This window comes from Chenopodium album, chromosome 15 (assembly GCF_948465745.1).
Source record: "Chenopodium album chromosome 15, dcCheAlbu1.1, whole genome shotgun sequence".
NCBI lineage: Eukaryota > Viridiplantae > Streptophyta > Magnoliopsida > Caryophyllales > Amaranthaceae > Chenopodium > Chenopodium album.
Window position 1 is genome coordinate 17,149,484 of NC_137848.1, and position 12,651 is coordinate 17,162,134.

The following is a 12,651-nucleotide window of genomic DNA, read 5'->3' on the forward strand; positions in this document are numbered from 1 at the left end:
CTTCGGTTTCTATGAGGCGGCCATTCAAGTTGGCTTAAGATTCCCTCTCCATTCGGCTGTGGAGAGGATTTTGGAAGGATACCAGCTGGGTGTATGGCAACTTGCCCCCAACTCTTGGGTAAATATTCTAGGGTTCGATGCCGCCTGTGAAATGATGGAGGTCGAGCCAAGATTTGAGGCCTTTGCCAAGATGCATTACCTCAGTCGGACCCCTAAAGCAAGCGGCCTCGGCTGGTACACTCTTTCTAGCCATAAAAGCCATATGATGGCTGTCAGGAAAGAGTCCAAGTGGAAGGAATGGAGGAGAAAATTTTACATCATCTTCTCCCCCGACCATGCGAAGAACAAAAAATACAACCGGTGGAAACTGGAAACCCCCTGCTTTTTAGAGGGCTGAGCTGCCGCTTGTCCCAAGGAGGGCTAGGGAGCATATTTTTGATTAGAATCTCTTCAAAGTGACCATCCGGTCGAACGAAGAGTCTGGAGAAAAAGAGATCGTCCCTCTCAGCTACATTACACGCCATGAGTGTCTAGCTGACAGAATTTGCTTAGCCGCTTGTCGCCTTAGTGTTGAGAGGCCCCTAAAACCTTAATCGAATATTTTTCGACACGTTAATCGATGAAAAAGTTAAATCGGGTTGCAATTTACAATTTATAAGAACTTTTGGGCTGCAATTTGCAATTTTTTTTTTAAAATGACTGCAATTTACAAAATACTAACTTTGAATGGCTGCAATTTACAAATTTTCCAAATCAATATATCAAGATATTGCATGACTATGTTTTTCTTTAACTATAAACTATAAATCACTAAATTTGGTCAAAGTAGAGTATATGAATAGCGTAAATCAAAATGTTGTAAATAAAAGAAAACGGAAGAAATATTTCTACATTATTTTGGTCCAAAATTCAATGAGTCTAGCTAAGTTATAATAAGGATGAATTGTCAATTAATTAAATTTATATAGATATTAATTGGTATATGTAGTAGATATAGCAAACGGTTCATTTGAGTCGAGTATGGGTCGCGTCAATTTCGAGCTGGGTCATTTTGGGTCGGCTAACATTTAAGTCAAGTTGGGTCAATCTGGGTATATTTCGAGTCAGGTGTCGAGTAGAGTTCGGGTCAAGTGAATTTCGGGTCGGATATGTTCGGGGAGTAACTTTTATATACATCCGATGTACAATATTTTACTATACATCGGTGGTCACTTTTACTAAATTTAGGGTCACTTTTACAATTTTTTGGGGTATCAATATGTTGGGTTTCGTGATGTCCAACACCACGCGAAACTAAAACCCGACCCCAAGACCCGCACATAAATAAATGTAACTAAAACATGCATATTAATTAACAACATAATTAGGGCATGTTCTGATTGATTGAACTGAGCTGAACTGAACTGATTGGAGCTGAACTGAATTGAATTGAACTGAACTAAATATTTAATGAGAGAAGGAAATTAAGAACTGAACTGAACTGAACTTATTGGAGCTAAACTGAACTGAACTCAAAATAAGCTGAAAAGAACAGGCCCTTAATAAAAAAGAAAAAGGGAAAGACGAAATTACCCTCGACGTGTGCTTCCCTCCGAAAGAGCTCTTACTTGAAAGCTAGCCAAGCTTCGCAAATGCGAGAGCCTCCTACGGCTTACACCCTCAAGCCCGACCCGTACCGCCCCTACCCCGAAGCTTAGCCGGGGCTAGACCAAAAACTTAGAGTATTACGAGCGAAAGTGTTCACGCCTTTGGTGATCCTTTCAAGCTCACAACTCAAAGTGGATTTTCTCAATTCCCAAAGTTGGGTATTTATAGAGAAAATCCCATGAACATTCCTCTCTCCCATCAATGTGGGAGATGGTAAAATCCCTTTTTTATTTAATTTAAATCAAAAATCAAAAGAAAAAGGCAAAACAGTCAAGAATCAACAAGTGGCATAATAAGAATGATGGAGTAGGTGAGGACCACCAAGGGGAGGGGACCATTTCCTTCCTCCCCAAGGATCCTAACAAACCGCCCCTTTTCACTAGGCGCTAATTGCAGCACGCCAGCTGGCCGCAGCCAGCCTTGGCGCCAAAGCTGCCATGCAAGCGCCTGGCCCCTTGGCTTGCAGCGAGCTCGCGTGGCCCAGCTGGCCAGTGCGAGCTGGTATGCGCGCATCACCAGCATCCTTGGCCCAGCACGCTCCGCGTGCTTGCGGGCTGCTGGGCGAGAGTTGCTAGCATGCACATGGCTAGCATGCGATGCCACGCACTAGCCAGCGATGCTAGCAGCCTCGGCTTGGTGCGGCTGCTATGCCCCTAGCGCTCGGTTCGAGGCATTCCGATGCTAGGGGTATTTATGACTTTGTTGAATGTTTGATTTTACCGTCTCGTCGTTTCCTAAATTTGACTCGACTTGAGACGCTCGGTTTTAATGCTCCTAGCTTGATATCCGACGTCTTTGCTCATAATAGTATAATGACTCATTAATTCCTTTCGGATTAATTCGTTGTCACAGATCGGTTACTTGATTGGGTGTGACCCGTAGGGTTCAGTCAAGATTAAGCTGTAATATTAATTGTACATTAATATTACTGATCGAAAGCGGCCTCCAGCTAGGCATTCCGATCACTTGACCTCATTGAATAATTAGCTTTCTAATAATTTCGAACCCTCTATCGGAATAATACACTTGTTTGAAGAACATCATTCCTATCACAATAAAGCATAAATACTTTGTAACTTTTATTTATGTCAGGCTAACTTTATTCACATTAGGGTAACTTTTGCTCATTTTAGGGTAACTTTATAACGGATGTACAATATTTTATTGTAGATCCGATTTATTTACAAGTTTGTCATGTTCAGGTGATGGGGTCAAAATCGGGTCAAATCATGTTTAGGTCTTTTAATTTGTGTCGATATTGTGGATCAAGCTCAAATAGATACTTTTTTTGGTTAGTGAGTTCGGTTACTGTTGGTGATGAAATTGTTTAAATCATTTATGACACCAAATATTTTTAGTTCGGGTATTAGGTAATTTATGTTCGGGACAATTCGAGAATCAAATCGGTTCGAGTAAAGTAATTCGAGTTATAATCAGTTCGGGTTAACTTCGGACCGGGTCATTTTGGATATCATGTTAATTTAGGGTCGGGTACAATAATCGGGTCTAGTAATTTCGGGTATCGGGTCAACTCCACTATTGGGTTGAGTCGGGTAGATTTTGGGTTTTCGATCAATTTTGGGTTGTTGTTTTCAGGTCAAGTTTCGGATCACAGGTTGGATCAGGATTACTTCAGAGTCATTAAGATGTTTATTTAAGTTAGTTCATAGCTAATAAGTTTCATTCATTAAGAGAAGTAGAGAGAAACACACCCTCACCAAAAACAAATTGCACAAATAATACTCAAATTAATCCTTTATCCTATTTATTTATTTATTTATAAGAGTAGTTTCTTACTAAAATTTGATGTAGTTGCACAAAATCTTATACCACATTCATTGAAGACCAAGACTTTTCCTCAATCAACAAACTATACTATAAAATAACATAACGAACTTCTTCACACCAAAGTAGGACCCCACTTGGGTTGAATAATAAAAACCACAATCAATAATTTAAATGGATATGAAGGATATGAAAACATCAACCCACAACCAAGTATTTAATTACACAAACAAGATGGATGATGAAGTTCTATCTATCTATCTAATATCTTTTAAAAGATCAGATGGATGTAACATGGTTGTGGAGCTTTGCCGGCTACTTATCACCATCTTTAGCAATCTCCAACTGGATATAATATCCCCCCAACTTGTACCCATCATTTTTGTGGGCCCTTTTTTCTTTTAGTCTTTCTGTAGACAGATCGTCCAACACCCCCCACCACACTCCCCCTCTTGCATTACCGCGAATTTAAACCCAACCCAAACTCGACCCGAACACGGCATTTACCACTAGCTAATAGCTATACCCCTCAGGTGCTCCAACTCACATGACACCCCCCCCCCCCCCCCCCCCCTCATCTATCATTCTTATTTAAGTCTCATTGATTCTCCTCTCCCATTCAAAAAAAAAAAAATCACAAATATAAGCTAGAATACCAAAAGAAAAAGTACTAAAAAGAAACAAGAAGTTTTTGAATTGAAGTTAAAATGGCTTTGGAAGTTGCCTTAGAAGATGATCTTTTCTTTGCTGATTTAAATAGGCAAATCTCTCTTTTGATAGATGACGACGACAACGATAACGATCATAATCCGGTTGCCCATCTTCATTCGGTTTCTCATCAGGTAATTTCTCATCTTCAATCCTTTGTGTTTTTTTTTTTTCCTTCTGTTTTTTCTCGTAAATAAGATTCATTAATCAGTCTTGGTAAAGTTTTTCCTATGATATACTCTATAACGTTAGGCTTTATAAGTAAGTGGGAATTATATATCTGGTTTATTACTAACTTGGGGCTTGTTAACTTACAATCTTATCTAGAAATACAAAGAGTAATATCATGATATTTTTTCTCTACAAAATGATAATATTGAGAGATTAATTTGTACAATATAAATGAACTAAAATTCAAACTCGAACAGTTGACTAGAAAGACTTGCTAATGGTCTGTTCTTAATGATGTGCTTAATATTTCATTACACTTCCTTTATTAAACAACTATTGATTTTAGTTTTAATAAACGAGATATAACCATTAATTTTTCTCAAAATACAGTTTTTTGTAAATTCGAGTTACTAATTATCCTTATACAAAGTACTCTGTTTAATTAGAAAAGTCTTTTAAAAACGGAGGGAGTAATATAAAACAGTGCGTGTCTAATTATTTTTTTATTTTTTTTTTTGTTATTTGTTGGATTGACAGGAATATTTAGGATTAATGATTCATCATCCACCAATAATGCCATCACAATATTTGTACCATCAAAATTGTAGGAGAGAAATTATGAGCAAAGGAACTGGTGTATTTATCCCACAATCATCTCAGCCAAGGAGGAAACCTAAACAAACAAAGCGTTCATCACAATCGTACACCGCGAAATCGAACAACAACAACAAACAACAGCTTAATTCCAACAGAAGGGTGGGAAATACGGTTGCTCATACTAATCTATCTCCACCGCCTTGTTATGCTACTAATTACGTCAATAGGTATTAACCAAGTGTACTAATTATGGCTTGGAATTTGTAGTAACTACTAGATTATGCTAATTAATTTAATGGATAGCTATTAATAATTATTTTATATGATTAAGGATTGAAAATCAATAATTAATTATATAATGAGTATTCTTTTTAGATGATATAGCTAAGAATAGTGTTAAGGGGCAGGGCAAGGAGTATGAGATTTGGTATATTCAAAATAAAAATAATACTAGCTACTTATTTTAATTAGTAGCCTTAGCTTGATTTTTGTAACATTTATTGGAGGTCTTAGTAAGAAAGACTCTAAGACCTATCTTGCAAAATTGTAAGCAATTTTTCTTGCTCTATAATAAATTCATTTTTATATAACTTTTGCGCAACTCCTTTATACAAATTACATCAAGTAAAATAAGGTGTAATATTGTTTGCAGTGAACATTAGAAGTATGATCTGAATTACATGAAATTTAGTTTGAAACGTTGATTGATTTTTATAAGACTACCCTCTTGCGTTTTTCTAGATTGTAAGATCAAAGTCTTGTATCTCTGTAGAATCGAGTTGTGTACCCCACCACAAATATTCTCTAACATACGAATTACTCCCTCAATTTTTGCTCCATTTGCTTTTACGCGGTCTTTTAAGTGCACTTTTGACTGAATTTATCTTTAATTACGTATTAGTAAAAAATAATAAAGAGTAAATATTATGAAAATATTCATTACGATGAATCTAACAAGATCCCTTATGATAATGTTTTTTGGCATAAATTAATGAGAGTTGATGGTCAAAGTTTTTTAAATTTGACCCTAAAAAAGCAAAAATGAAGGGATGGAGGGAGTATGATAAACGGGCCTGGCCCACACCCCCTCACATGTAAGGTCCATTTTATCTTTGTCTCATGTGATTTTTCGGGCTACATGATAAACAGGTCTAACAAGTTTGGGCCACACCTGTCACGAGTGTCCACTTCGAGGTTTCACCTTAAAATCATATGACAATTAGGGGAGTACGCCGAATACCTCCTTAGACTTATAAATTGGACACAATTATCTTATTTCTTCAATGTGGGATACACATCCCAATACAAACTCTCACTTATATACTCAACTAATGTGGAATAACACACCACTCACATGTAGATTTTTTCAAGGGCTTAACAGATTATGGAGTATTAAAATAGAAAAACCATGCACTTCTAAGGAAAGGAAGATCGCTATCGACACTTTATCGGCCCTTGCTACTTGCTAGATCAATGTCTCACACTCTCACCTTTACAATGATAAAATCGCACTACACAACTAACGATATGAAGGAAATATTTACTTACAGATCTAGATCGAGGAAGATGCTCTTCACTTTATGGAATTCTAATCAAAACCGTTATTATAGAACCGTTACATCCGTTGATTTCTACGTACTTCTTTGGTGCTAATAAGTAAGTATATCTCGTGAATCTACTTTTTGCTCCATGATCTATATAGGAAAATAATAGTGATGATTTGGGTGTCAAGCTCAACTTTAATAAAATAGGTATATAATTAAAAAGAAATGTACTTGTATTTTGTAGGACATACATACGTAGTATCAAGATGTATACTTGTTTGAAGGATGGACCCCACTAGGGATTTAGGGAGATAATATTCCCTCCATCTTATCTTTGAATACTAGTAAGACTTATTGTTCATGACACATTATTTACATTATTAATCTATTGTAATTTATTAAAAAGGAATATTTAACAAGAGTAAATTTGTTTGTCCTTTTTTTTTTAGTTCAATTAGAGAGTGGGAGATCGTTCTTAATTAATTAGTGGGAGATCATCCTTAACCAATTAGGATTAGGGTCAGTCTTAATAACAGAAGTTTTAAAAATATTACTAGCTAAATGAAATGAATATTGTAAGGAGTAATATGAATGAAAGGAGTATAAAGTACGTATAATCCTAATAGAGAACATTTACAATACTAATTGAAATTTATTAAAACCATATAGTACTTGGTGTAATTGGTTGTTTCAACTCATGATTTCAAGGTCATGGATTAAATTCATACCAGTTGTGGTTTTTAAGGGTGAGAATTGCCTTATTTTCCCCTACCCCTTCCTCCCATTTTCCAAGAGAATGATCTGTGTAACAATACACCGTGAGAAGTTTCACTCTAGTATTTATAACTAAAGAATCAATTGCAAGTATATTTTACATTTTTTCATAACTCTAAAAGATAAGTAGTAAAGTAAAGTACATAAAATATTTTACTAAATTACTTTTAATTTAGCTCTTTTTCCTTTCGCAATTTCCTCTTCTGGTAGGATCTATACAATAATAAATCAGAAAATCATAATTTGAAGAGCATAGTATATTAGTATAAGCAATTAGATAATGATAGAAGCTTTAAAACGAGTGGAAGAGGTATAAGTATAACGTAAGACGCGGGATTTTCTTGGCTTAACATTAATTGTCTTCATCAGGCAAAAAGGCCCCACTTAAACATAGTGTAGTGGTGCCAGATTTTTATACAAAATGCAAAAATCCAGTTAAATAATATTCATAGTATACAAATAATGAGGCTTAAAAGCTGGCAGTGAGCTGCTGATTTTCCAACACATTACGACCTGGAATTACACGGCCACCCCGTGCCCACTGGCTAGGCGGTGTGATTGAGTATTGAACTAGTTTAGTTGTACACCTTGCTATGTCGGCTTATCTTTACTGCGCGCTTCTTTCCCGCAATTTCGGGCATTAATTTTTGTTCACTACTAATTTAATCTTCTCAGGATGGAGCAAGTATTCCCTGAGAAGATTATTGAATTATTCATCAATTATCTATTGAATTAGTCATCAACTATTTATACAATAGATTAACTTATGAAGTGTCAAAGTAGTCAATATTGGTTATATAATTTCGCATAGAAGAATATAAACTATCCTTGTTAAATTTTAAGATTATATGCAATGGGTCTGGACAACCTAAAAAAGGAAGAAGAGAATTCGGTCCACAAACAAGGTTCCATACTGAACCTAATTGGTGATAGTTAGAGTAAATTACTCTGCTTTATAAATAGTTCAGCGGTACGTACCATCCCTCAAATTTCACCACCGAACTAATGCGGAATTTTGCTCTGCGACCTCGCTAATGATATCGTCTACATGACACACCACTACATGAAAACAGTCGATTTCTAACGGAAAATTTCATCGATAGTACCCGCATTCCATCGCAAAACCCATTTTCGACAAAATTTCATCTGAAAAGGGTGGTCGGAAACATTTTTGTTTGGAAAACGACATTTTTGACAGAAATTCCGTCGAAGACAGTCTTCCTTCAAAATTTCAGGCGTCGGACAAGATTTATAAGGCCCGGAAAGTCCGTCGAAAAATGCTTAAAAAAAGTCCACCACCACCCCTAACGTCACATCTCCACCGGCCCCACCTCACACCTTACACCTCCACCAGCGGATCAAGCCCACCCCACCGCCACCGCCAGCGGACCAGCCCCCACCCTATCTATGGTACAACCACCATTCACCACAAAAAAAAAACCTCAAAAACCAATAAAAAAAAAACTAAATATGCAATTAGCAAAAAAAAAAAAAAAAAAAAAAAAAAAAAAAAAATCAAAAATCAGCAAAAAATAATTCTAAACGAGTAGATCGAAACCCAAATTCGAATATCAGTAAAAAAAAATAAAAATTGAAGATTAACCAAAAAATTATACAGAAATAAATAACTATACAATTATCAAATAAAATTTATAAATTAATATTACAATTACATCAAAAATTAACTATAAACAGAAATATTGGGAAAAACAAAGCTAGATCTACAACCTAACCAAAATTAAAACAAGATTTACAATACAAAAAAACTTGAGAGTGGGTAGCTGGACTCGTGCGGTTGTCATTGCTCGCGACGCTGGTTGAGCTTAAGACGTTGGATTACTCGTCGACTCCTTTTCCCCATTGCTCACCGATTTCTTGTTCCACTAGACGGTGACTCCTTTTCGTTGGATCTTCCTCGAAATTGAAACCCTAAAAATTGATTAGGGTTTGTGGTGATGAAAGGGTGTGTAAAGGGTTGAAAGCATGATCATTGATTGTGCCTTCTCTTTCAGGTAGGGTGTACCTAAAGTCACAAACTGGCCCGGGCTTGAAAAACCGACCTAAACTAGACCTGTCTGGATCGAACTAGAACCGCACTGGTGGATTCAGGTCTGGTCAGGTTCCTTGAAGTTCAATAATTTCAGGTTATCGGTCTAGATCGAGTAAAATTCAGAATATGTCAGGTCTGACCAAAAACCTGGTAAAGTTGGTTTTTTTTTTTTAATTTTTTTGGAATAGAATAATTGCTTTTAATTTGCTTTTATGACTTTATTATGACTTGTTTGTAAACTTAGTAATTATCTATTAAAAAGCGTTCCCAAAATAGAAAATGTTTCACGTGTCATCTTTTTCAAGCTCGACATGTTAGCAATATGCGCTACATTTCATTATAAAACATGACATGTCACTTTCACTTGTATTAGGTTTGCATCTAAAAAATGCTTATAACAAGACTTGAACTCAAGACCAACAAGTCTTTAATTAAGAGTCTTACCATCTAAGTCATTTATAAAATGTGTTATTTTATCCAACAAAATTGTAGTTAACTTACATAAGTTAATTTATGTCTTATTATATTATTTGTTTTCATTATGTAATGATTGAGTTTGACAAATAAAAAATGTTTATATCAAGACTTAAACTCGAAACCAACAAGTCTTACTATCTAAACTGTCGAATCTGATTAGCAAATTAAACAAGTACAAACTAATAACCAGGGGCATCGCCCGGGCCACTCACTAGTTATTGTATTATAAAACAGGTTTAAAACATCATAATAGGTCTAGCAGGTAGGTTTTTTTATTTATTTTTTATTTTAAATGAAAAAATCATTAACCAGGTCCATTCAAGTTTGAAATCGGACCCGACTTGATTTTCCAGGTCTGGACTATTCAGGTCTGGTCTCCGATCCTCCAAAAGCCATGACTCCGGTTTTGGTCCATTCCGATTTTTGACCGATGTACATCCGTACTTTTAGGATCTGAGTTGTTTCCAAATCCAATGACCTCTAAATTTGTAAACGATGCCCACACCCTTGTTGCTACAGGTAAAGCCTGCGTCTTGATTTGCCATAGACTAAAATTGTTTCTCCATGTGAAATTATCAATTTTCACGCTCAACCTTAATTAACATCTTTCTCACTCAGATTAAACTTAAGCCTTTTGATACCAATTTGTTATACCGAATGTAAAAAAGAACAAATAACGAATGGAATTAAAACACGCAGATATACGTGGTTCATTAAAAATGCATAGCTTATATCTAGAGGCAGGCAAGACAAAATGCTTTTTTGTCTTGAGGAATTCCATATAGAATATTGATAAAGAATACCACAATGGATAGGAAATATATCCGTGAATAAGGAAATAATGTTTACATGTAAATCGACTGAATTTGCCGGAGCATGTTTGTGCCCCAGTTCAGAACTTAAGACAAAAATTTGAGAACACAAATTTCCTGACCTGACGCTGACATGCTAGACGGACTCCATGCGGTACTTCATGAAACCTCAATTCAAGGCATATATTAACAAATATGACTCATTATTATACCTTTTTTTTTTTTGAAGAATTGACATAGTATAGATTACTTCTTACTAGACCTGGCAAATGGGTCATTCAGGTCGGGTCATTTCGGGTCGGGTTAAGTTCGGGTCAAAAAGTTATCGGGTCATGTTCGGGTCGGGTTGGGTCATTCGGGTTCGGGTTGATTTCGGGTCGACTGATAATCGGGTTGGGTCGGGTATCGGGTCAACACTTCGGGTCGAGTTTGGGTCGGGTCAAGTTTGGGTCGGATCAGTTCGGGTCGGGTCAGTTCGGGTCGGGTCAATTTTCGGGTCCAATTTTTGGGTCAACTTCGGGTCGGGTCAACTTCGAGTCGGGTCAATGCATTGGGTTAAATTCAACTCAGTATATATATTTATTTATTTTTAGACGAAAAACTCACTACATTTATTAAGGCTACTTTTTTCATGAAATATAGTAATTGTTTGACTTTTATTGACCTTGTTATTTTTTTATTTTTATTTTTTATTTTTTTTTGTGTTTAGATTGAGAATCAATTTCAGGATCTCCTGAAACTAAGAGGGATGCTCTAACAAATTGAGTTATACAACTTATACCTCATAATTAGGTTTTTCTTGTTCAAGTTTTTTCAAACGAAACTCATAATAAGGTTTTTCTTATTCAAGGTAATTTGATCTCAAATTCAAACTTGATAGGATTAGATTAAACTTTTTCTAGGCTACTCAGTCTCCGACTCTCCGGTTTAAATTACTTCATAGGATGTCTCATCACTATTAGTATATAATGAACTAATGAATTATGAACTATTGCAGTTATGTAACTATGCTTGTATCTATCTACCAGTCTACTATCCAATTAAAGAACTCAAGATCCTACATGACTATATTTTTCATTACATATAAAACACAAAATACGGTCAAAGAGAAGTGTGTGAATAAAGTCAAAACGGTCAACTAAAAAAACGGAGGTATTATTAATTAAGCGAAATATTCTCATATTCAGATGTAAGATTACGGACACACTTGTTGATCAATTAAAAATTTTCAAAATTTCAATTTTAACAAAGTTACAACTTAAAAGTGAAAATTCAAGAGGGAAACAAAATAAAACTTTTAACTTGGTTAAAATTGTGGGAAATTCTTCCCCCCAAATGGCTAAAACTCCAAAAGTATTTCATTATGAAGACAAGAGGTAAATTATGAGCGGGAATACTCCCTCCAAATTTCCATAAGTAAAAGGTAAAGTGACTAAATTCTAAAATACAGAAAAACAAAAATAAAAGTAAAAAAAATAGGAAGATAAAAAAAATCCTTTAGCTTAAATAGATTTGGGTCAATTAATTCAATTTAATTGCGGTTTTTTTCTATTTCGGTTTGCTAAGGTCAAGTCTTTAACTTAAATAGATTCTGGTCATTTCAGGTATAAGATAATTTTGGTTTAGGTCACTCTGGGTTTCGAGTCTATTTGGGTCAATTAATTCAAGTTAAAGGTCGAGTCAACTTCGGGTCGGGTCATCTCAGGTCGGGTCGTTTTGGGTTGGGTCATTTCGGTTTTCGGGTCTAGGTCGGGTCATTTCCACTTCGGGTCGGGTTGATTCGGGTTTTGGGTCAATTTCGGGTCGCTGATTTTGGGTCGATTTTGGGTCGAGTCATCGGGTTTGGGTCAGGATTGCCAGGTCTACTTCTTACAATGTGCAACTGTGAGTAGTGTTTTTTGATCCACATTGGAAAAAAGTTGGAAATGACTTTCAGTTTATAACCCGAGTAGATTACTCTTCTTATTTCCAATTGGTTTTAGGATGAAACCTCGTCGTGAGATCTAACTTGTGGGCTTCTGGACATCTCTCTTGTGTATTTTCCCATCTATTTTTATTTTTGCAATAGTTCCCACTTCTCAATTAG

At 35.8% G+C, this 12,651-nt stretch overlaps 1 protein-coding gene across 1 annotated transcript; it reads left to right on the forward strand.

Moving 5' to 3' along the window:
- The first annotated feature begins 4,139 nt into the window (after positions 1-4,139).
- Positions 4,140-5,142, forward strand: LOC145580919 (uncharacterized). The gene is made up of 2 exons (XM_081638001.1): positions 4,140-4,274; positions 4,849-5,142. Exons 1-2 carry the CDS (start codon positions 4,140-4,142, stop codon positions 5,140-5,142), a joined length of 429 nt encoding a protein of 142 aa, XP_081494127.1.
- The last annotated feature ends 7,509 nt before the right edge of the window (positions 5,143-12,651 follow it).

What these genes read in the sequence shown, in the direction of transcription:
- LOC145580919 (XM_081638001.1), top strand. Translation starts at nt 4,140, where the DNA reads ATGGCTTTGGAAGTTGCCTTAGAAGATGATCTTTTCTTTGCTGATTTA. An exon ending in TTCATTCGGTTTCTCATCAG is followed by an intron (nt 4,275 to 4,848) that starts GTAATTTCTCAT and finishes TTGGATTGACAG; the next exon opens with GAATATTTAGGATTAATGAT.